This window comes from Cololabis saira, chromosome 14 (genome assembly GCF_033807715.1).
Source record: "Cololabis saira isolate AMF1-May2022 chromosome 14, fColSai1.1, whole genome shotgun sequence".
NCBI lineage: Eukaryota > Metazoa > Chordata > Actinopteri > Beloniformes > Belonidae > Cololabis > Cololabis saira.
Window position 1 is genome coordinate 4,572,369 of NC_084600.1, and position 26,167 is coordinate 4,598,535.

The 26,167-nt window shown below is 41.3% G+C and overlaps 1 protein-coding gene across 1 annotated transcript in view; it reads right to left on the minus strand.

The window, feature by feature from the left end:
* Positions 1–2,642: 2,642 nt before the first annotated feature.
* The window catches only part of septin8a (septin 8a), a 44,840-nt gene continuing 21,315 nt past the window's right edge, over positions 2,643–26,167 (minus strand). The window contains exons 5-10 of the mRNA XM_061739441.1: positions 23,420–23,581; positions 21,872–21,968; positions 7,613–7,781; positions 7,389–7,521; positions 5,581–5,750; positions 2,643–3,727 (exon numbers count right to left, since the gene is read on the minus strand). Of these exons, the coding sequence (XP_061595425.1) occupies positions 3,724–3,727; positions 5,581–5,750; positions 7,389–7,521; positions 7,613–7,781; positions 21,872–21,968; positions 23,420–23,581 (735 nt within the window). The 3' untranslated portion in view covers positions 2,643–3,723. The remainder of the gene's footprint in view (positions 3,728–5,580; positions 5,751–7,388; positions 7,522–7,612; positions 7,782–21,871; positions 21,969–23,419; positions 23,582–26,167) is intronic.

Here is a 26,167-nt window from a genome sequence, read left to right on the forward strand (position 1 = left end):
TAATCTGGAAATATTCAAGGACTGTTTTGAAACTATTTTGTCGTGAGTAACAAATGGGAAATACTCTTATTTGCAGTTCACCTCTAGGTCAGACCGCAATGCTCAAGGAAACTAAAAACAGACAAACTTTAACCATGGCTGTTGAGTCTTTTTCTAATGGCCATGTCCCTAACTTCCATAAAACATGCTTACTGAGATGTACAGTTGAAACCAGAAGTTGTATGCAGAACACATCCAGGAGGGAACAAAATAAATAACATTTTTTGTCTCATTGTCTGAAGTTAAATCAGACTAAACTTCTCCTGTTTCAGGGTCAGTCAGGATTACCAACATTATTTCATTTTGCTAAATGCCACAATAATTCTTCTAGTTCAAAAGTTTGCATACATTTCCCTAGTATTTAGCAGCATTGCCTTTGAGCTGCATGTTCAAAGTTCTGGCCCGTTCCTCCTGACAAACCGGAGTAACCCAGTCAGGTTTTTCGCATTTTCAGATCTGCCCACAAATTTGGGGTGGGATTCAGATCAGGGCTGTTAGGCCGTCAGGTCAACCACGTAAATGTCTTTAGAAAGAGGATCTCGCTCCCACCTCCTGCGTGTAAATTCTTTTCACTTTAAAAAAAAAAGAGATATTTATGTTAAGCATAGGATAAAAGTTTGAACTCGGATTTTTGGGAAGTATTTTCACGATCGTTATTTTAATAGCGGAACTATTTCCAGCGGCGCCTGTGTCGAGGAGCGCTTCGGACGCGTCACGTGATCGCGCTTGACCAATAACAGCGGCCCCCGATGTAAACAAACCTGACGTCATACAATGTTGGCGCAACCTCGTCTTTCCAAATATCTAGAAAAATACAATATAATGAGCCGAAAAGTGCACAAAAATGACTAAAAACACTGTTATATGATGCCACAATGAAGAAGAATTATAAACTAAAGTGAAATAATAAAAATCGCCCATAATGTGATTTTGTTTTTATCATCGTGTTTTATCATCATCTATCTCTATGCAACACTATCCCATTAATGTCACGACCATAATATACCTGACCTCAAGTTAATATAAAACCATTATGTATAACACATGCAAAGTATATTTATTTGTGGCTATTTCAGCATATCTTGATTGAATTTTATAACAATCATGGCCCTGTCAGTGAAATGGATTATTAACTACACCTACAGGACATTGTCAGAACATTAGAATATTGTGATAAAGTAAATTTTCTGTAATGCAATTAAAAAAACAAAAATGTCATACATTCTGGATTCATTACAAATCAACTGAAAAGATTTATCTTCTTATTACAAGCAAAAAAAATCTTGTTCCACTGGCAGATTTGTCTACTTATTTCAAGTGAAAATCTACTTGAAACAGGTGAAAATTATTGTTTTTTTTTTTTACTAAAATGAGACATTTTAACTAGAAATAAGACAAATATTCTTGTTAAGATTGTGAGTTTTTGCAGTGATCCATTTTACTTATCCTGTGAAGGACAGAGTCATATTGATAAGTTCAGAAAAGTGTTTTTTATTGTTGTGTTTTGATGTATTTGATGTAAGCCCAGTGGATATTTAAAGCTTACAGAAGGCTGCATTTAACTGCTGCTATGTCATTCATTCCTGCAGTATTTCTGCAGGTGTTTTTGGTCACTGCTATTATTTGTAATATATTATATTATTTGTAATCAGCACAAATTATCTGTCCCCATATGATAAAATCCACCATCCCCCCTGACTTTGTTTTACAACTCGAGTACTGGTTTTAACCAACCTTTTTTAAGAAATGATGATTATCATGTCTTGATATGTAAAACTTTGGAGAATATACAACCTATTTTTTTATATCACTGTAGTATACGATAAAATCACTAAAACCTAACCTTACTCTTGACTAGATTATCATTTAACCGTCTAACTGCCTAGTTGACACACAACTCTCTCACACAACAGGCTGCCTGCATCAAACACACGTATGAGTAAATAAATGTGGCTTATTCTCTTTCCGTTAACACACTCCCTTTTTAGTAAAGACAGTACACAGGACTGTCTCAGAAAATTAGAATATTGTGATAAAGTCCTTTATTTTCTGTAATGCAACAATGTCATACATTCTGGATTCATTACAAATCAACTGAAATATTGCAAGACTTTTATTATTTTAATATTGCTGATCATGGTTTACAGCTTAAGAAAACTCAAATATCCTATCTCAAAAAATTAGAATATTCTGGGAATCTTAATCTTAAACTGTAAGCCATAATCAGCAATATTCAAATAATAAAAGGCTTGCAATATTTCAGTTGATTTGTAAGGAATCCAGAATGTATGACATTTTTTTTTTTTTTTTTTTTTTTTTTAAATTGCATTACAGATAATAAAGAACTTTATCACAATATTCTAATTTTCTGAGACAGTCCTGTATATGCTCTCCTGCACGTACGTATCTCACTGACGGCTGCAGCACGGTGATGCAACAGGAAGTGTAAATGCTGAGGGGACATCTTTGGTTTCACAGGAAACGACAGGCCAACACACTCTGCGTTTGTGTGGTTTTAACAGCTTTATCACCCACCTGTGCTTCACCATCATCCTCCTCCGGGGCAGATATAAACACACCAATAACAGCAGAGAGGTTGGAAGTCAGGGGGGGGAAGGGGGTTGCATTTATTTCCAACAGACAGAAAATTCAACTGCTCTCCACTCCGAGTCCGAGTGTAAACTCTTCCACGGTCGAGCCGAGGCTTCGAGTTTAGCGGCTTCATGTCCGAGACTCCACCGTTAAAATACATCAAGGTGATCAGTCATAGTTTACAATAACGGTAAACCACTCAAGGACATTGTACACCATCGTATGGGCTTCTTACAATAATATTAGACGAATAAACTAGTACATTTTGCATATTAACCTCCGTAAGCTCTAGAAAATATTCACATACATTTATCGCGTTACAGCACCAGAATATTGCATAGATCTGTAAAACTTAAGACTATGTTTCAGGTTGTCAGTACCTTCACAAATGCAGAATGATGCAGTCTACAGGTACTCAGTTATTGCTTGACAAACTGCTATTAAAAAGCATTATTTGGGTCATTCTATACAGGACTGATCCTACTAAGCTTAACTGTCATGAATACACAAAAAGATACCTGAACATTTCTTTTTAAATGGTTCAAAAACAAAACTAACATTTTAATTTGTAATGCCAGTCCTATAAAATAGGGCACACCGTATATTTCTTAAATACATATATTGCCCAGCTGTGTTAAACTGCAGTACCAAGAAGTAAAAATGGTCAGAGTACTTCCCCGCCTCACGTCTGTGTGGATAGTTAAAGGTGAAACGTTCGCAGACAGAGAAAAACAAAAAAAAAGTCTGAAAACACTTAAATCACAGCATAGAAAAAAAAAAAAAATGAAAATATATATATAAAAGTTTCCAAAACAACATAGAAATATCCTGAATTAGTGAGACGGCCACTGACGGAAAGTGAATGCTTCTCATCTTTATCTCTCACCATCTTTCACTCCCTCTCTGCTGCGGCTTCATCATCATCCTCCTCAGTGTCTTTGGTCCATGTGCACAATGTCAAGATGGAATGTCAAAAAAATACAAATAAAATCAAACTAAATAAAAACCAAAGACAAATAACCAGATGTCGTTGCTATGGTGATGAAGGACAAATCCATGGTCGTGTGTGGATGGGTGAACAGCGGCCATAAATTAACTGAAAAACAATGAAACAATAAACAAAATAAAGTGAACAAATGAACAAATAGTTCATCATAATGCAAACAAAAAACGATAGATTGACATTGAAGCAAAGACATTCTGCAATGACAGTGAAAGCCGCTGCTGGCGTTCGTCATGTGGCCTCACTCAACATCACAACTCATCTATTCATCCAGTCTCTGAAATACCACATTTACCCTAAAAGTAGGACAATCACGTCAACTAAAGATCTGAGGAAGTGTCTTAAAGTCACAAAATGGAAGATGAGTTTTGCCGCAGCAGCGCTGACGATGTCTGCAAGCGGCCACAAGATGGAGCACAAAACCTGCGGTTCAACTTTCACATTTCAAGCCTCACAAAGTCACCATGAGCAGGAACTACAAGCCATGAGAGTCTGCACAAGAAACAGATGCCCAAACCCCTGGAGAGCTATTAGCTTCACTTTAGTTCGTCTGAATATGAGCTCAAAACTAACACAGAGACTTAAAAACATGAAACGTTCCTTTAGAATCGTGTAGAGGAACTGCAGAGAAAGCTCCAGATTAAGTTCTCACAAGTTACACAAAAACTGCAAATCTCCTGCAGAGCATTGCATGTATGCAGACTATTTTAACTGTCCACTTCTCTTTGGGTAAGCACTTTCTTTGTGGGTCTGATTCTCTGCTCGGGGGTGATGTCATGTGGAAACAGGAAAGGCCTCCATCACAACTATGTGGATAGGTTTGTCTACAATCAAAAGAATCTGAAGTTTCCTTGAAAGCACGGCCTGGAAACCAGACGCTTGTGTTTCATTTGCTCTGACAGAATGCGTCTGGCTTTGCCTCCTGTTCAAGCTCATTTCCTCCCCGGCCCTGACCGCTCACAGGTACTTTTACTTTTACAGAGGAGGAACCTTAAAAACTACACTGACAAGGATGTGCAATTCTTTATTTTCTGCAGATTCGTCTGTTTAACTTACTACTACACTGCAAAAACAGCCCCTCTAGAAATAAGGCTATTTTATTTTAGTTTATTTTGAGGAAATATATATTTGCCAATGAGGCAAAAACATTTTCTTGGCTAGAATTCTTAAAACTAACAAAACAATGGTCTAACTTTCTAGAAACAAGGCTTTTTTTCTTTTCTTTTTTTTTTTTTAAACTTTCTTAGAAAAACATTTTTGCAGCATATTAATGTAGTTGCAGTGGCACCTATACTGTAAAGCTGAATTTTGGCAGGAAATAAAATGCCAATAGACCATATTACTGTACTTAAATAAACATAAACCAATTACTAGACACTAATTAGACACAAATTAAATAGTCTGATTCAGAACTAACTTTTATATTGCAATATTTTAACCACACTGCATCAGTAAGTGCATTAAATGGGTTTATAGCTTTTTCTGAGCTGAATTCTGCTTCCTCTGTTTTTATTAAAAACACTTCCGCTGCCTCACAGAGAAAGTTCACCGTCTCCTCCCCGAGGATCCTCAATAATCAGAGCGAGACGAAAACAATCAAAGTACAGGAAATGTTAAGCTTGGGCAGGACAAAAGGAAAAAAGAAAAAGGGAGGAAGTTTCCTCGACACATGCCAGGCCTTAATAATGTAAAATGTTTGCATATTGGAGATTAGAGAGCACAGAACGATCCCTTAAAGGCTCATTAACGAGACACCGTAACAGGAAACGGCAGAACCAGCTACACGTAAAACAAGGAGGGCTCAGAAAAACAGACTAAACTAATCCACACAAGGCACAGCGTCTCCAAACTGAAGACACAATAGTAAGAAAAAACTTCCTGTTAGAAAGAACATCCTGTTATGGAAAGATGAAGGGAGGAGTGATTAAGAGAAGGGACGGCCTTACTTTTTCTTGTCCTTGTCTTTCTTGAGGGGCTGAGATAAGGACAGCGTCTCGGCGGCCACTTTCTTCCTGTTGAAGGCGTTCATCTCCTCCTCCAGGTCTCTCCGCTTCTCCTCCACCTTCCTCTTCTCCTCCTGGTGCATCCGCTTCAGCTGCTCAAACTTGTCGTGCAGCTGGAGAGAGTGATGGACGGAGGATGACAAAATACAAGAAATAAATAAAGGAAAACAACAGTTAAAAAGAAAAGACATTTGTTTATTGTTTTGTTTGTTTTTCTTAAAAAGTAAAGATCTGTTAAAGATGCCAAAGGTTGATGTTTGAAGCCACATTTCAATATACCGTATTTTCCACACTATAAGGTGCACCTAAAAGCCTTTAATTTTCTCAAAAACCTGCAGTGCGCCTTATATATGATCATTACAGTAATTTCTGTTACTGTAGTCAGGGGGATTGTGGGTAATGTAGTCAGGGGGATTGTGGGTAATGTAGTTGGTGTCGCCGAAGTAATGGCGTTAAAAACGTCAGGAATCGCAAAGACAACAAGACAACAGCAGCGACGCTGACTCGCATAATGGAGACTTTGACGAGACGGAGCAAAGCTGGTTTTTATTTTGTTAATAAAGTTTGACATACGGTACTTTATTCTTGTTTTTTTTTTTTTTGCATTTGCTGTAGAATTTTGTAGCATTTCCTGTAGCTCCATCAGGTAGATACGTAACTCAACCCCAGCCACTATAGTCGGTATTTTACCAGATATTTAGTGCGCCTTATAATGTGGTGCACCTTATATATGGAAAACATTTTAAAATATGTCATTCATTGGAGGTGCGCCTTATAGTGCGGACAATACGGTAGGTAGATGTTCCAGCTAAGAAGAAAAGCAAAAATAAAAGCTACTGAGGACTACACTAAGAAGAGACACTGTTATAAGTAATGTGATGAATATTATATATATATATATATATATATATATATATATATATATATTACTTTGATGTGCTACACTTTTATATTGGACTTTCTCTTCATCTATGTTTTTTTTTTTTTTTGCTGCTTATGCTTTTTGAAGCATTACATTTAATATGTTTGACGCTTTAACTCCGGTCTGCGTTTTAAAGGAGACTGGAGTTTGTGTTGACCACAGTGTTTTTGTCTCATTTTCAGTTTTTTCAATCAGTATCGACGTTTTCATCAACCCAATTTTGGCTTGATTGTTATTGGACTCGTTAATACTTTCCAGTTATCTGTTAATATTTCACACATGTGGCAATTCTTCTGCATTTTAGCATCTTGAAGCATCAAGCAGCCTTGAATACATTACATGGAGTTTCCTACAGTGTCCAAATAACTTTAGTTTGAGTCATTTGTCACCTCATGGCAGCAGTTAATGTGCAGGTTGTTAAGTAGAGAACAGATGAGGACGTGACGTACACCCTGTGCTTGTTTGGAGCAGGGTTTGTTGAAGAAAGTTAAAAGGCCTGTAATAAACTAAAGAGTTCTGTATCTAGTTTATTTCTAGATTTTGGACAACTGTATTATAAATTACTTTTTAAAAATTCTCTCAATTACTCAACATAGAAAGTAAAAAAAACCTACGTTATTTTATTTTGGTTTTTTATTTTGTCGTTTTCTCTTTTTTAAAGATACCCTACCTTCTATTCGTCTGACAAATCCTGACATTTGAGTGCTGCCAATGTGGCAAAAACATGAAAACGCTTGAAGGAACTGATGGTGTTGACCGACCTGCGGGCTTTAAAGAACTTTTAGAAAAAGACAATATTGTATTTGTAGATTAACGTGTCAGGACTGACCTCTCGCTCCTTTTCTTTGAGCTCTGCTTCAGTTTCTTTTACTTTGTTAACAAACATTTGTCGCATTTCTTCCTCTTTGCGCTGCAGGTCTCCTAAGAACTCCTTCCTCTTGGCCTCGTACGTCTCCTGGAGACTAAAGGGAGAGAAGCGAGCAGAGGTGGGAGTGAAAACCAGAGCGAGCTGGGATTGTGAAGCAGCAGAGTTTGTGCGGTGGTCTCCTGCACCTGAAGGGCTGGCTGTCGGGGTCCGTGTCCTTGAAGCCCATCTCCTCCAGCTTACAGCGCCGGTACAGCTCGTAGTGGCGGGCGTGAGTCTGCTCCCTCAGATCCTCCATGTTCACTCGGATCAGCATCTCTCGGAGCTTCACGAAGTCACAGTGACTCTCGTTCTCAACTGAAAATGGGAGAAGAAAGGGGACAATTAGAACATTGTGATGAAAACCTGAATTATCATGACGTCAAAGCCACAAATTAGGCCCAGTCCCAATCCCCCACTACCCCTACTTTTCATCCCTACCCCTAAATTTTGCGCGTTCCCGTGAGGGTAGTGGTGTCCCAATTCCTCTTTGCATCTAGGGGGAGTGAAGAAAACTAGTGTAGTGGCTATGAATCTGTCCCTACGGATCAAGGGATTTCAGATGCTCACTAGCTGATTAAGGGCCAGAAAAATTTCCCAGAATGCTTTTCGTCATCATTTGCAGACTGAATCAAAAAAAAAAACGTGGCGGACATTTCTTATTTTTTAGTGAATAAAATCAATATTTTGAGTTAGTTTCTGCATAAAAATGCGTTTTGATTACATTTCTAGCGAGAAATATATATTTTACTTTCATAATATTCACTCAGTGAATGTACATAATCACTCGCTTGCCCGTTGTTGCGAAGTCTTTTTCAAACCTCGCCAGAATAAAGGCTGATTTATGGTTCCGCTTTACACCAACGCAGAGCCTACGGCGTAGGTTACGCGGCGGTGCGCGCCGTAGGCTCTGCGTCCATTTAACGCGGAACCATAAATCAGCTCCTGAGCCGGCAGGCCGAAATCCCGACATTTTCAGAGTAAATTTCTTAACAGGCGTAGCTACAACTGTTAGATTTCATCTATTAAACCAACATTTATCTTCCTAAATGATTTATTTCAGCCAGCGGTAATTCTCCACAGAGCTGCAGGTTTCTCCCCGGGACGACGGCGCAGGTTGACCCGGCCGTGAGCTGCTGCTGCTCCCGGACCGGCGGCTCTTCTCATCGCCGAAAACATCAGATCAAATTTTTTAACAGGCGTTATTTGGATAAAGTGAGCCCAGGTTGGGGATCTTAACGGTTACTTTTACGCCTGAAAAAATATTAAAATTTAATAAAGTGGCATATTAACAGCGCTACAGCTGAAATTAAAACAGCTTTTAGCTCTCTGATTTTAGGGGTGGTGCTGAAAGTAGGAGTAGTGGGAGTATTGGGACAGGCCCCTCGGAAGATTTCAAGTGCCCTAAAATCTGTCCCTTCTTTTTTAGGGGTAGTGGTAGAAAGTAAGGGGTGGATTGGGACAGGAACCTGGGAAGATGGTGGTTTCTTTTTCAGGGCTAGTGGTAGAAAGTAGGGGGTGTATTGGGATTGGCCCTTAGAGCCATGTCTTCTTTAAAAATGAGTTTTCCTGCTCTCATTCTCTTTTTCACAGCCTCTGACTTATTAACGCTGCATCCATCACCATGTTCCCCTCACATTCCCTCAAAAGCAGGAAATCATACCACATGTCTGCAGGAATGTGGATGGGGCTGCACACAATCCACTAGAGAGTTAACATGAGGAATGTACACGCTACGAGGGAAGAGTGGTCATCCTCCGGCTGGAAGGGCTGGGGTTAGATCCCCACGCTCCTTAACATGTCAAAACTTTCCTTTGGAAAAGACAGTGAACTCCCACGTCACCCGCGGAGCGCCCGCTGATCCGTGAATCCAGAGAAAATGGACTCCATACTGTACACGCTGTACGTACATGCAGAAACCGCTCCAGCGTTTAAATGAGAAACACATTGTTAAAAGCCGTCTATGGAATCTGGACAAAGCTTATGGAAAAGCTGCTACACAAGTTCAAACGATCTACTCTGGTGCGTTACTAACTCACAAAAAAATATCCGATGCATTTTTCAGACAGATGGACTTCCTGTTCAGTTTTTCATCTTTGGGGAAAAAACTGCAGCTTCTCCTAAACGTGGAGTCAGAGTCTCGGTTAGACGTGATGTGTCCTGGCCGAAAGACGGACAGGACCAGGACCAGGGCTCACTTGCTCGCGCCCTTGGCATCATTTCCTTTCTGCTAAATCCTTCATTCCTGGGTCGCCTCCGCAGGACAATGGGATGTTTTGAGTTTTTATTTCTACAGTTGTCTTCTAGCTCAGTCCACCAGTGAACAATAAATGACAATGCACAAAGGGCAGAGAAGATCTTAATTTAAGATCTTTTAATAACACATATGGAATAAAAGTGTGTGTTAGAGTCAGTAGTCATAGTTGCAGCTATAGAACAAGACTATAATAGTTAGTCTCAAATATAGCTTGGTGGTAGATATGCTGCTATAGGCTTATGCTGCAGGGGGGACCGACATGATCCGCTGGGCGGTGCCTCTCACCGTTCTTCTCCTCTCCTTTTCCCTTCCTCTCTTCTCCATTTCCATTTGTATTTATTATAAATATCTCTTAGCTATCATTTTTGTCCATCGTTCCTGTAGTTTCTTGTGCTGGCCCCCCTTTTCTTCTCTTTTGTGTATGTTTGCAAGCCGGAGCCTCGGGAGCTGCGTTCTGGCCTGCGGTCCCGGTCTCCACCTCTGGTCATCCCGTTGTTGCTTCCACCTGCCTGCTGTGCTGCTGACGTCCCCGACTCCCCCAGTCTGGCCTTCGGCAGGAGGGTCCCCCCTTATGGTCCAGGTCCTGGTTTCTTCCCTCCTAAAGGGGAGTTTTTACCTGCCATTGTTTATGTAATAATTGCTCGGGGGTTTATGTTTATGTTTATGTTCATGTTCTGGGTTTCTGGAAAGCGTCTGGAGACAACATCTGTTGTATTAGACGCTATACAAATAAAATTGAATTGAAATTGAATTAAAGCAACAGTTTGATGATCATGGGAGGATTAACCAGCAGGTTCAGCTGAATTTTAGTCTGCTTTAAGGAGCTTGTTTAAAGAAATTAAATTATTCCCATGATAAAATTATCATCTCCCTTGCAGCGGTGCTTGATGCAGGTCAGCTGCAGTTCACTAAATATTATGACTTGGATCAACAATTGCGGTTTATCCTCTACAAGTATTTACCCGACTCCTGAAATCTAATACAGAAACGTCTAAAGACCTGTGTCTGTGCTGGTGGAGGCTTCTGGGAGGAAACCAGTACTGCCACACCTGCCAGTCCCCGGGGCCAGTTCCTTTCTTTCAGTTCCACTTCCACAGTGTTCATTGAGAAAAAAATGTAAATAAAAATAAAAATAAAAAAAAACCCTACCTGCCAGAATTAAAAGAAAAGGAAGTTCAGAAAACGGTTGCATCAAACAGCCTTCAGAAGCTCATCTGGCACACGTTACCTTAAACACGTGTCTTTCACACAATAGATGCAAAATTAAAAGGAACAACTAAAACACAAATGAAGGAGAGGAACAAACATCTGGAAGCAGTCAGGTAGAACAGCTAGACATTTGTCAGCAAAACTCTGAAGCAGCTAATCAAAGCAGCACTGCCCATCCCAGTGCTGCCTGGAGCTGATGTTCAGACGTAAGACATGTGGCCTTTGAGGTGCTGGCACGCATCCCAACACGACAGTGATGGGGAACTGCATGTAAGCATGTTTAAATGCCACCACAAGCTGGAAGCTAAGGGTGTAAAGACAACGGTGACATTCAAAAACAAGCTGAACTACCATGGGATTTGGCTTTAAATGCTGGAAGATAACAAAATGAATTAAAGCTGCAAGCAGCGATGAACGGGCCCTCGCACCCTTGTGCACGTTCAGGCTGCAGTGGAAGCTTGTATGACTTCATGTAGATTCTTCAGATCTGGACATTTAGCAGATGAAACCACCCAGGACTCTCTGTTGTCAAACTTTTGAATGTCAAACCATTCAAAAGTTATGGCAGAAAATAGAAACTATCAAATATGGACCAATCAGATGAAGGGGGGCGCGCTTTTTGGCGTCTAGCGTCGCCACGGTAACGCTTTTCACTGAGAAAAGTAATGCCCATCATCCCAGGATGGAGACGCACATTTTGATGTATAACACACCTGGGTGCACGTTATGGTTCGGGCTCTGAAGCGGCTGAAGAAATGGCATAAATTGCGCCAAAATTACACGATTAATTCAAAATGGCCGACTTCCTGTTCGGTTTCGGCCATGGCGCCAAGAGACTTTTCTTTAAGTTGCGACACAATACAGGTGTGTACCGATTTTCGTGCATGTACGTCAAACCGTATTGTGGGGCTTGAGGAACAAAGTTTTCTAGGGGGCGCTGTTGAGCCATTAGGCCACGCCCATTAATGCAAACCATTAAATATCACATTTTTTGCCAGGCCTGGTTTGCGTGCAAAATTTGGTGACTTTTGGGGCATGTTTAGGGGGAAAAAAGGCCCTCATTTCGTTGTAAAAATAAAAACAAGGAAATAAATCCCTACAGATACAATAGGGCCTTCGCACTATTGGTGCTCGGGCCCTAATAAAGATAAGGGAAAGCAGTGCATGGCAGTGAATCCCAATTTAGAGGCAAAGCATTGAACAAATCAGTCAAGAATGTGTGATGGCCTCTCGGCTACCAAGAACACCGTTATAATACTAAAGGGGCTGGCGTACTGGCATTTCTTTGTGGAACATGTCTACCTTTTTGCTGGTCACAGTGCGTGTGTGTAAGAGCTGCTACCCGGGAGGGCATCAAATCTGATCTTTCACCCACCTACCCAGGTAGAGCGGTAGAGACCGGTGGTGTATGTTAGGGCCATCCCCCCATTACTTAACTGAGTGGGGAGTGTGAAAATTTAACAACTTTCTGATCACGTTGTACGTGTGCCGACAATAGTCTGAAGCAAAGAGTCGCACTTCGCTGCAGGGACGAGCAGCACTCGTAGTTAAAACCTGTTCACCAATAACAGCAGCTGGTGGGGAAGACCCGGACACTTCCAGCACTTTATTGACTGTACTGATGCTGCACATGCAACTGAAACTGTCTACTCAACCCTTGTGCTGTCTTTGGGTCAAAATGACCCAATTCTTCTATCCTTCTTTCCTCCTGCCATGCTCTCTCCTTCCTTCTTCCTTTCCTCCTTTTTTACCCTCCTTTACTCCTTTTTCTTCCTACCTCCCTTCCGTCATTCGTTCCTTTATTACCTTCTTTGCTTTTCCTTCCTTCTTTCCTTATTTTCTTCATTCCTTCCTTCTTTCTTTCCTTTTCTCCATTCTTTCCTTCCATATTTTCTCCCTTCTTTCCTCCCTTCCATCTTTTCTCCCTTCTTTCCTCCCTTCCATCTTTTCTCCCTTCCTTACTCCCTTCCATCTTTTCTCCCTTTCCTACTTCCTTCCTTATTTTCTCCCTTTCCTACTTCCTTCCTTCTTTTCTCCTCTCCATTCCTTCCATCTTTTCTCCCTTTCCTACTTCCTTCCTTCTTTTCTCCTTTCCTTCCATCTTTTCTCCCTTCCTTACTCCCTTTCCTACTTCGTTCTTTTCTCCTTCCTTCATTCCTTCTTTTCTCCTTTCACCCTCCCTTGACCCAAAGACAGCACAAGGGTAAAACGGTTGAAACCTTCCTGGTCACTCTCTCCTCCACACACTTCACTCCTGTTAAAATGACCGTAACAATAGAAAGAAAGCTGACAGTATCTTACGCGATAGTATTTTCTTTAAATTATTATCATAAATATGAGCGCAATAACTGATCGACCCTGTCCGTCTTGTTTCACGCCCACGACGTGGAGTCACACTTCGGTCCTGGAATGTCGGCTTCATATACCAAAGGACAGACGTTTACGGGATTTTCCTCTCCTCCTTGGCCAGTATTTAAAAGGCCATGGGATGACAGCACAGCTGAACAATCACACACACATTCCTGACTACTTTAATGCTTGGAAAACCCTCAAATTAATTTATGAGCAATGTGAAATAGTTGTAGTGCTGTGGATGTACGAGTCAGTAGGATTTTGCAATTTTCTGGCTAACCACACATCAAGTGTAAAACAACACAAATCATAAAACAAAGAGAGCTATCTGGGGCTCCATCCGGGCTACTCAAACTGCACGATCATTTGGCGCCGAACAGCCTCTCTGTTCTACCCCCCCCCCTCCTGCTGAGAGCTGAATGAAGGCCAATCCTCCAACTGATGCTGCAATGAACCTCCAGAATAGCTAAGAGAAGAGCTCTGCACACACACTGGCAGTAGAAAAACACAAAAGAACAGAGTAATGGAGGCATAACATTTTACAGTTATAACGCAACAAAGGCTGTAATGTATTTTTCCATGCCAATGATTTGCTCCTGTGTTTCCAAGAGCAAATTGCTTTGCTGTAAACAAACAGCATAATCGAAATCTTGCACACGAAGCCCCTGACGGCACGCTCACATGTCCTAGAAATACTGAGGCTGCTTTGATTAGTGTCCACAAATGTCCAGTTTTCATCTAGAGCAGTAACCAACAGATTGAGCTCTCAGAGTTTCTTTTTTATTTCATTAAAGTCAAGTAAACACTTAAAGCAGCATGTCTTCCTCAGTGTGCAAAATTTTATATGCGTGCGGAAGTCCCAAAATTAGCAATTAGTACCATCTGTAGAGGGTTCAAAGATAATACTGAGGGGAACATAACAAGCTACTAAAAGAAGAATTGCACTTTTTAGCTGACACTATTGCACAAAGGTAGAGGACGGACGGACGTACGTAAGCCCAAAACGGCTTTGCTCTGCATTATTTGCAAGACCTGATAGTGCTTTATGTTCCTGGCAGAGATCTCTGTTCTTGGAGTGCAGGTTTACTCGTAGTTCCTAGAGTATCCAAATGTAGATTTGGAGGGCGTGTGTTCTGTGTTCTGCTATCAGGCACCATTACTATGGAACCAACTTCCAATCTGGGTTAAGGAGGCTGACACCACCTCCACCTTTAAAACTAAACTTAAAACCTTTCTGTTTAGTAAACCCTATAGTTAGTGTTTAGTAAACCTCTAGCTGGTGTTGGTAAATCTCTAGGTAGTGTGAACTTTAGTGTGTTAGAGTCGCTCCTGTAGTTTCTTGTGCTGGCCCCCCCTTTTCTTCTCTTTTATCTCTTTTGTACATGGTGCAGCATCCTCTGCCGGTGGCGAAGAGCATCTCTGAATGCAAAACACCGGATCCTGCAGCGTGGGAGTGAGAGGGGCAGGGTAACGGCCCGGGCAGGCGGGGGAGAGATTTGTCCGTCAAGACTCCTCTCCCTGGCCCTGCCCCTTCTCAACCTTTCCCCGACCCTGAACCTAACCTGGGGCTTGCTGATTGGGCCGGAGCTTCGGAAGCTGCGTGCTGGCCTGCGGTCCCCACCCCCGGTCATCCCGTTGCTGCTTCCACCTGCCTGCTGTGCTGTCGACGTCCCTGACGCCCAGTCTGGCCCTCAACAGGAGGGTCCCCCCTTATGATCCAGGTCCTTCCCTCCTAAAGGGGAGTTTTTCTTGCCACTGTTTGACTTAAGGTTTTTCTCCCACTATGGGAGTTTTTACCTGCCATTGTTTATGTAATAATTGCTCGGGGGTTCATGTTCTGGGTCTCTGGAAAGCGTCTAGAGACAACTTTTGTTGTATTAGACGCTATATAAATAAAATTGAATTACGTAGCGTATAGTTCACTTTTATATGCAAAGTCTTCTCTCGGTGACGGCTCTAATAAAACGACTGACTACTCTTAAGTTGTTTTACTTTATCAGACCTGTAATAATTTCAGGGAGCCATCAAAGTGAAGGAGTCCTATGGACCTGGGTTAGTGCTTGACCCCTGCAGGCAGCTCACAACTACTGCACACCAGGCCCCCAGTCTCGCGCTCAGCAGGCACGCCGATTTTTTCCAGTGGCCAGCCGCGGTACTGCAACAAAAAATCCCATGGGGCCCAGAAAGCTTTTTTCCCATAGACCGCAATAGTAAAAGAGAAGCCTCTAAAACTGTTCACAGGACACCTCCAGCTGTAATCACCGGCAATTACTAATCTTTGTATTCTATATTTTTAAGTCATGGACTTTATATCCGTCAAAAATGTTTTATAACGGCCAGAAAAGTCAAAGAAAAGTCTCTTTCTGGGCGTGACGTCACGGCTTTGTCCGTGCACTCGCAAAGCGCGGTCGTGTGTGTCTCGGGAACGAGCATGGCTGAATCTAAGCCGTTCGGCGGAATAATCACTCAGAAAAGTGGAAAACACGGCTCAAAGGTGTGTTTTTGTGGTCTCTTAATTTTTTTTTCCATGACAAAAGACATTGGGTTTATAATAAAACCTCAGTAAACGAGGGGGAGCTGCTCTGATCAGTGTTGAGCAGCAGCTGAGCAGGAGACCCTCTGTCATTCATTGAGCTGGAGCTGCACGCTATGGCACAGAGCTCAGGTAGGACGCTCAGGTCACACTCGGTCTAAACGCCCTGACCAGGGGGATCACAGACGGAAATGTTTAATAGCAACGGTGTATGGTTTGTGAAAATAAGATATCAGGCAGGAATAACACTTAATGTGAGCCCAGAAGCTGTAAAAGAATCAGAGAAAATGCAAAGTTAATTACGCCTAACATTCGGACTGCACGATCATTAATAGACAAAAAGATTTACCCAAAGGTATATAGATAAATAGCATATGACAGCTTGTGTTATTGTGGGGAATCCCATGTGTTTTTTTGTTTGTTTGTTTTTATAAAGATGACTCGTTTTATCCTTACTCAAAAAAATTAAACTCCACAAATTAACCACATTTAAACATAATATTTGACATATTTAAACATAATACTTGACAAAACTTGTAATACAAAAAATATTTGTCTTAATGTAAGTAATAAACTTGGGAAGTTTCATGGTGATACCTGCTATTTACATTTTTACCCTATTTTAGCCTATTAACCTGGGGTGTCTCATCTTAAATAAAAATGACTCGTTTTATCTTTAATTAAAAAAAACACACAAATGAACCATGTATAGTCTATAACCATGACTTTGAGAACAGCATCGGTTGATTTGCCCTATAAATCCCTAATTTCATTGTGTACATCTATCATTACCGGTCTAAAGGACTCATGAGCGCGCAGCGCCTGTCCAGAGCGCGCAGCGCTCGTTCTCATTGCCCCTGGGCATGATGGGAGGCCCCAGAGCATCATGGGAGGTGACTCAACTGCGCATGCTCTATGGGCCCGTGTACCAGGAAGTAAACCAGGAAGTCAGAAATTTTTTCGGCGGATGCGCTGGGTGAGCAAACTCCATTGAAATGAATGGGCGGCCATTTTCGATCCGGTATCCAGTTATATAATACATCCATGCTGCACACACGGAACGCTGTTCAAGAGTTGGAAGTGAAAACTCGGGTGTGGGAGGATTGCTGAAGCTTTGGAACCTGCTTTTCAAAAAGGACTCGGGGAGATTCCTGTAAAACACAGAGAAACTTAAGTAGGGAGAAGCTATGCTTCAGCAAAACTGTCTAAACTGGGGGTGGAGTAGCGCTTAACTCAATCCGTGTTGTAGCCCAGTGGATGGAATACTCCACGGAGCTTTTCTAGCCAACCGACACGCTTTCTCTGATGCAAGCAGGAGCCAGGAAGTTATGGCCTGGACAGAAGAGCCTGCCCAGAAGCTCAAACTCAGAGTCAGAAGGAGCCGGACTCCTGTCGGGATTGTGGAAAACTGGAAAGACGCCCTCACGAGGACACAAAGGTGAGTGGGGGATTTTCCAAACCGCCCTTCGTGTGTTTTGTAGACTTGAACGCCAATGGGCACGTCCCCTCTGCTCTCCTGCTGGAGTCCTGTTGGACTACACAGTATCCAACCCTCATCTACAGGGATTTGGACCCCCCACCCCCGCAACCCACCTCTTTATTCTGAAGCCCTTTCACCTCCTATTGAGGGGTTTTAGTCAAATAAGAACAAGGTTGACAGGCATCATAATCGAACACAGAGTAGCAAGTCAAGACAATTTAGTATTCCTGAGAATACTAAGGGCCAATCCCAATACACCCCCTACTTTCTACCACTACCCCTAAAAATGAAGCCACAGATTTTAGGGCACTTGAAATCTTCCCAGGCCCCAGTCCCGGTACACCCACTACACCTACTTTCAGCACCACCACTAAATTTAGCTTGCTACGTCACTGCGTGGTTTACGTTCGGGTACGTAAGCGACTGCGTAGTTACGTTTGCACAAACGTCACACCATATCAGGAAGCCCAGAGCTAAAAGCTGTTTTAATTTCAGCTGTAGCGCTGTTAATATGCCACTTTATTAAGTTTTAATATTTTTTTAGGCGTAAAAGTAACCGTTAAGATCCCCAACCTGGGCTCAGTTTATCCAAATAACGCCTGTTAAGAAATTTGCTCAGAAAATTTCGTGATGAGAAGAGCCGGGTGCCGGCTCGGGAGCTGATTTATGGTTCTGCGTTAAATCGACGCAGAGCCTACGGCGTAGGGTACGGCGTACGGCACGCGTCGCCGCGTAACCTACGTCTTGTGTAACGCGGAATCATAAATCAGCCATTATTCTGGCGAGGTTTGAAAAAGAACCTTTTTCAAGAACCTTTTTCAAACCAACAACGAGCAAGCGAGTGATTATGTACATTCACTGAGTGAATATTATGAAAGTAAAATATATATTTCTCGCTAGAAATGTAATCAAAACACACTTTTATGCAGAAACTAACTCAAAATATGGATTTTATTCACTAAAAAATAAGAAATGTCCGCCATGTTTTTTTGTTTGATTCAGTCCGCAAATGACGACGAAAAGCATTCTGGGAAATTTTTGTAGCCCTCGGTCATCTAGTCAGCATCTGAAAACACCTCGCTCTGAAGGGCTAGATTGATACTCACTAGCCCTAAATAATCACACTCCCCCTAGGTGGAAAGAGGAATTGGGACACCACTACCCTCACGGGAACGCGCAAAATGTAGGGGTAGTGCTGAAAAGTAGGGGTAGTGGTAGTATTGGGACAGGGCCTAAAACTCCCTTTTACATCCACGATGCATAAACAAACCAACCAAAATAAAACACAAAGGGACTGGCACTAAGAATCAAAAGCTGGTGCTGAATAGCGTCCATGTTCACAGACAAAGACCTACTGATGTAATGTCTTGAGAGCAGAACAAACACAATCAGGCTGCAGATAAAGAGATGGCAGGGGGTCACGGATGTCGGGGGTTCAGAGATAACAGGGCCGTAAAGTCACAAGCAAACACAAGCACTCACTCACTGAGCCCCCTCAATAAGTCTTTCTGTCAGGGTGGAGTCCCTCCTCTTTCTTCCCTCCAGTAAAAGGACATTTCTCATGGTTCTTTCAGAGGTTACTATAACCCATCTAAATGACATCTGGCATGCACAAACGGTTTCCACTCACACAGATCCTCTTTTTCAGTCAAACTGAAAGCTGTAACACCCAGAGACTTCTGACCTCTCCCTCTCTCTCCCCCCGTTATATGGGAGAGAGATGTGTTCTGATTTAATGTGTGGAAGAAGTCTGGACTAAAAAAGGAAAGATCCCACCAGTCTGGCCTCTGGTTGCTAGGGAATTATGGCTAATGTTGATAAGATAAACAGATGCAGACATCATCAAAATCAAAAACAGAGCTCAGTTAGGGACTAACATGATTAATTCCCTGATGACGTGCTGATGTTCCCACCTCATCTAAACTAATACCTTTTAAAAGGTTGACAAAATGACTGAAGAGTTTTTGGATCAGAATAAATATATCTATAGTGCGTGTATGAGTTGTGAATAAGAGCCGTCGTAAATCATGTTGTGGAATTCGGGTTATGAAAGGAATTGCACAAGTGTCGACCATTTAGTATTTCCTTTCAAGACTGCTAACCAACGCTGTCAAAGTTTCCTTTACCGTCATTCCCATTCACCCACTGGCAAACGCTGGTACCAGGAAACTCGTCCATGTTAATCCTTCCTCTTATAGGCATTGAAAACATCACAAGAGTTTTCCAGTAAGATAAAAATATCATCAAAAGCTACTAAACCACTTGTACAACTCCCTTAAAAAAATTGCTGTTGAAGATTTGGGGAAAAAAAATAATACATTTGCAGAAAAAAGGAGCTTAAAGTAAAACTGTGATAACTTCTTTTTTTGTTTTTCTGTTTCAGGGAGCATTAATCTGTCACTGGATTGGACTGTTGCCTCTTCGTGGCTTCCAGAAGAATTTGTCCCCCCAGAGACACAACAGGCTCGGTGAATACGCACCCGGAGAATGTCCTGGGAGGGCTGGAGGACGAGAGCAGGGGAGAATGGGGAGAGGGACGCAAGAGGGGGTCAGCCAGAGAGAGCCGTTACCCAGGGAGGAAGGAAGGGAAGAAGGGAGGATGGGAGGGAAGGAGGAGACAACTCCCACGTGAGCAGTATTATCCTCAAAGCAAAACTCTTTGTCACTTTATTCAATTAAATTGTTTACCCAAACTGACAAGCAGAGAAATGGCCTGTGGGAACACACGATGGCATCTCCACCGGGGGAAAAAAACACAAATCACTTTTAAGTGATTAGGGAAACGTACATGCAATGGTGTGCAACAGTGAAAAGCAGAGGCGGATGTAGCACGAGAACATCACAAGTAACAGTTTTCAGCCTGCAACCTTCATTTCAGCGTCACTCTGCAGGAAGTCACACCAGCGGTGTGAAGAGGGTGAGGAGAAATTAACAGGCCGACGGTGCAGTCGCTCACCGAGGATATGAATAGATGCTCAGCTGCCAACGACCACAGTTTCAAAGACAACAAAATCTACTGGCGATGGACGACGGCAAGGTTTTAACATTTTAAATTCTATTTAAAATCAAAAATAAAAGCTCAACCAGCATTAGTAACCAAGGAAAGGAAAGAAAACTAACAGTAATATCAGTTTTGTTTTTAAATGTGAGCATCCCCATGAACACCCAAAGAGAGAAAGAAACGCAGGTCCTTAAAGAAAGACAGTTATGTTTGTTCCAGTTAATGTCATCACAAACACGTCCTCTACGTAGAGAGTGTTAACTAACATTACTGGACAAATCATATTCTGGTCATAGAATCACGTAACTCCATTCACGGTCAGAGTATGGTTTTCCATTTGTGGCGGAAATGTGTGACTGGTGACGACTAACCATGAAGACCCTTAGGGGGGTCTGGGGGGGGGGGGGTGTTGCTTCTCTACCACCAACTCACTAACATGTTGCTCAGAGATCACAGAAAAAACAGACTAAAAAGGTTTCAGTGTCAAAGTTAAAAACGCTAACCGAGACAACTCGTAGTCACAATAACTGTAGTCACTAACTGAGCAGGCGCTTCAGCCTGGTAGAGGACAGAAATAATTGTAGAAAACACAAGTGTCAGGCTACGAGTCGGCATTTCGCATGCAATGTCATCTTTCTTACAAACCCTGCCAGGAGTAAGCTGTTCTGCCTCACACAGGACGCCATCGTTGGACCTGACCATGATCAGTAAACAAGTCATCATACACTGGAATCTATTGTCCTGCACCTTTGTCATAACTGACCCACGAAAAATAAAAATGTGCTACTTTAATAACACACATCTGCCTTTAGACTCATCTCAACTTCCTCTGTATTCACTCTGCAGCCGCCAGAGTTAAAGGAGTAAAGCAACGAGCCATTATGTGCAGTTGTGTTAATCATGAACACATACAGTATACACTAGGGTTGCCAGCCGTCCCTTGAAAAACGGAATTGCCCCGTATTTATAAACTAAAGTACGCGTCCTGTATTGAGCTGAAAAGAGACGCACTTTGTCCCGTATTACTGTGAGAGTCAAAAAATAGTCACAAAATGCCAATGAAAAATGGCATTGAGCTGTTGAGTTCATAAGTTATTTTGTTCTGTTTTACTACAACTGTAGCTACAGTCATGGCAAGTTTTCTACAGACTTCTGTTTGCACTTTTGTTACTGCACTAAAAATGTGCACTATTACAGAATGGATGTTCTGCTTTCTTTCTATTGTTTTATATTAATTTATACAATTTTTAGTTAAGAAGGACAGGTTTCTGTTTAAGAAAGATACTTATTTTATTCAGTTCATTTTGTTATTTTGTATTAAAGTGAATTGCAGGATAATAATTTGTTTTCCATGTGTTCATGGCATTCAAGAATACGCATCTAATTCAATTCAGGTTCGAGTCAAAAAGTAAAAAAATCGTTTCACTCACAAAAAAAAGGGACTAAAAAAAATTCACCACGCCAGGAAAGGTGAAGCCCATCCGGTCGGCCTGATGAGGTGTCCCTTATTTATTTTTTAGGGAGTTGGCAACCCTAGTGTACACACACACACACACTTTGTTTGAACATTTCTTACCTTGCACGACCCCCCAGGGGTACTGTCTGGCCCGGACCGTTTTGTTTCCCACTTTAACCTCTTCCACGCTTCCAACCACAGCAAACGGCAGATGGGCCTGCGCAGGACCAGACGTTAAGAGTGTGAAAAACAATAAAACAACCTAAGAAATTCAGTTACAACTGGAGACACAACCAAGAGCTCTAATGGGCCTTTTCAACCTTCTGGGTTACAATGTTTGTTTGTTGGGTTTTTTTTCTGTAAAAGTTACACTTCACTTGATTGTCCTGTAAAACACATCAAAACAGCAAAACAAATAATGTCAAATAAAAGTAAGTGACTGTGGCGTCTCCCACAGCCAGACCACAGCAGAGAAGTGTAACCGTGTTTACATGAGCGGAGCTGAAGACGGTTCTACATGTGGCTCAGCAGCGCCACATGTACTGCTCTTTATTGCTGCTTTCAAAAGGCCCGACAGCCAGACCTGTTTATGTGGAAAACACGGCTGGTGTGCTACCTCAAACATGAGACGGAGAGATAAAACCAAGTGGCTGCTGAAGCTGAGAGGAACAGGCTGGCGAGCGTGTGCTCTGATGTAACGACTATGAATAGACCGATACTGTACACGGTGGTGCCAGGAAAATTAAATGTGGGCTTATTTGCCGTTTGGGTACATGAGGGCGCATGTGTCTGATCTCTGTGATTACACCTCATTAAACTTTAAAAAAGCTCAACTACAAATCAACATTATAGAGAAATGTTTTTCATCCTGCTTGAACAAATATTACTATCTCAGACTTGATTATATTACGGTACTACAAATTGTTTCTTCAAAGTGCTTTTCATTTCCTTTTTTTCCTCCCCTTAAGCACAGAAAGAAGGTGAATTTAATGCATTCTAACTAAAATATATAGAAATTCTAACCCTATACAATCAATGACAACCTCATTTACAGGACTGTCTCAGAAAATTAGAATATTGTGATAAAGTCCTTTATTTTCTGTAATGCAATTAAAAAACTAAAATGTCATACATTCTGGATTCATTACAAATCAACTGAAATATTGCAAGCCTTTTATTATTTTAATATTGCTGATCATGGCTTACAGTTTAAGAAAACTCAAATATCCTATCTCAAAAAATTAGAATATTCTGGGAATCTTAAACTGTAAACCATAATCAGCAATATTAAAATAATAAAAGGCTTGCAATATTTCAGTTGATTTGTAATGAATCCAGAATGTATGACATTTTTGTTTTTTTAAATTGCATTACAGAAAATAAAGAAGTTTATCACAATATTCTAATTTTCTGAGACAGTCCTGTATATTACTACAAATTGTTTCTTCAAAGTGCTTTTCATTTCCTTTTTTTCTCCCCTTAAACACAGAAAGAAGGTGAATTTAATGCATTCTAACTAAAATATATAGAAATTCTTATAAATACACCCTATACAATCAATGACAACATCATATATGCAATGACTTTTCTCTGAAATGAATTTTTCTCTGCACACATGTAAAACATCTTTGGGAATTAAAAATCCTACTTTAGCAAAACACGACTTACGTTCATGGAGGAGTTGATCTCACTGACAGCTTCATCATCCGTGGGGAACTGATATATCTGGACACCGTTGCTCACCAGCTCGCTCATGATCTTGATCTTGAATTTATGGAGCTCGCTCTTGGAGATTGTGTCCGCTTTGGCAATGATGGGAATGATGTTGACCTACGGACGGGAGCGAAACAGGAGCAGCGTGAGGTTAAATATGTGCGGCAGGATTGATTTTAAGGTTGAATGAACCAGAAATGTATTTGCACTCACCTATTTAAATGTGCTGTTTGTAATAAATATACCAGATGTAATATCTAAAATTGTAAGATCATATCTCATGAGGATCACTGCTCAACTGTCATGCTCTTTAAAATTAAGAAATATAAGCAGTTTTCCCGTCAAACGCCACAAAATCTACCGACGATAATGACAACAATGTTCAATCTTGAAACTTGATACAGTTTCAAGATTCAAATTTTCTGAGAATGATAACCAACTGCATGGAAAGTATTAGTATTAGAGAGTAGAGGGTAATCTCTCTAAATCTAAAAACCAAAAAACGTGCACTCCGAGTTCCAGACGGCAACGCATGAGAATCATCGGGCCAATATGATCTGCATCCAGAAAGATAACCACTAAAAGTATTGTGCGTGTATAAGAACAAAAACATAAGCTAGTCCTGTTAGCCCGTCAGGTTCTGGTCTCAGACGCTCAGGAACTGGACGGCCATGTCTCTGGTCTGATCAGAGCAGACTCCAGCTCAGAAATACTCCATGTTTCAGGCCAGATATCAGCACCACTCAAGGTGACAAAACTTGCTTATGATTTTTGAAAAGATCCATGTCTGTAGATGATATTCTGGTATGATAACCTTCCTGAGTGGCAGCTGGATCATAGTCACCAACCAAGAGAAAATAACCGGTATATATTTATCTATTTATCTGTTTGAAATCTGCTTCTACCTACTTCTATCTGCTAAAAAAGAAGTAGTGCATTCTTCTTTGCATTTATTTTGTCTTAGTTTTGATTCTAATTCCGGTTAGAGCGCCCCAAACGGTGGAAGAAAAATCCACAGAATAGCTGCACGGTTGAAAACCTATGAAAAAAGTAGCAGCTTATAGTCCAGAAAATATGGTACTATCTTTTATCCCTGTGTCATCTAGGAACAACAGAGACACAAAATACAAAAATTGGAATACTCACAGGACCATAAGGATTCAGGAAATGTATCACATCTTAGCTTGAATGAATGCTTAAAAAGGTCCCCTTTAAAATGATACTAAAGACAATATAGTGAAACATTGACAGATTTCCTACATGAGTCTAAACCAGGATATGCAGCAGCATCTAAATGTAATTTTCTGAAGGAGGTGGTAACTTCATGAGCTGATAACTATGATCCAGCTGCCACTCAGGAAGGTTATCATACCAGAATATCATCTACAGACATGGATCTTTTCAAATATAAGTAGGTTTGGTCACCTTGAGTGGTACTGACCAGTGAAATGTTGGTCTCTGGCCTCTGGACTATAAAAGAACCACATACAAATGACGACAACGACCATCCATGGTGTAAGTGAGAGGTGTAAATGCATCCGTGATGATATGGGGGAGCATCCATGTCCGTTGTATAAATGGTGTTTATACAAAACCGTTTCTACATCTGACCCATACAGAATTTCATGCATTTTAGAAAAAGCCCTCCCACTTTTCTGGAAAAGGTCTTGTTCAAATATTATAAACCAAACACTTTATTTCAATAGAATAAAATCCAAAAACATATTTTTCCCCCTTCATAAAAGGTAATGAGTGAAAGCAGTTAAAAACATATAGGTTAAAACCAGTTGAGCGGTGCACAGGCCCAATCAGAGCTCAAACACGTACATAAAACAAGCTGTGATTATCAAAACAAACTAAGACTCCATCCACAATCAGAAACAGCTGTTAAGAGATAAACATTTAGTCTGCATTCCTCTATACAGCTGCCTAACACAGAACAGTAACTGGGACGGAGGCGAAGACTCCCACGGTTTCACTTATCCACTCCCCATGCGCCTCAAAGGAGAAGGCATTAGGAGTGGAATTACAACCTCATCATACTTTATAGGATCATTAATCTGCTGCAGAGCAGTCGCTATCATATCTTAACCCTTATTTAACCAATCATGTTCACTAATTGTTATCCAGTAGTGACAACGGCAGTGTATGGCCAGTGGAGCTGATGGAGATCATCGTTGGAGATCACTGAGGAACCAGCTGGTTCTCACAGCTGATCAAAGAGGACTCTTGGGGCCAATCCCAATCCCCCCCTACTTTCTACCACTAGCCCTCCCTCACTACCACTAGGGCCCTTGTAATGTTCCCTAGGGATTGGGACACCACTTGCTACGTCACTGCGTGGTTTATGCTCGGGTACGTAAGCGACTGCGTAGTTACGTTTGCACAAACGTCACACCATATCAGGAAGCTGAGAGATAAAAGCTGTTTTAATTTCAGCTGTAGCGCTGTTAATATGCCACTTTATTAAGTTTTAATATTTTTTCAGGCGGAAAAGTAACCGTTAAGATCCCCAACCTGGGCTCAGTTTATCCAAATAACGCCTGTTAAGAAATTTGCTCTGATGTTTTCGGGATGAGAAGAGCCGCCGGCGATTTATGGTTCTGCGTTAAATCAACGCGGAACCTACGCCGTAGGCTCTGTGTTGGTGTAACGCGGAACCATAAATCAGCCTTTATTCTGGTGAGATGTGAAAAAACGAGC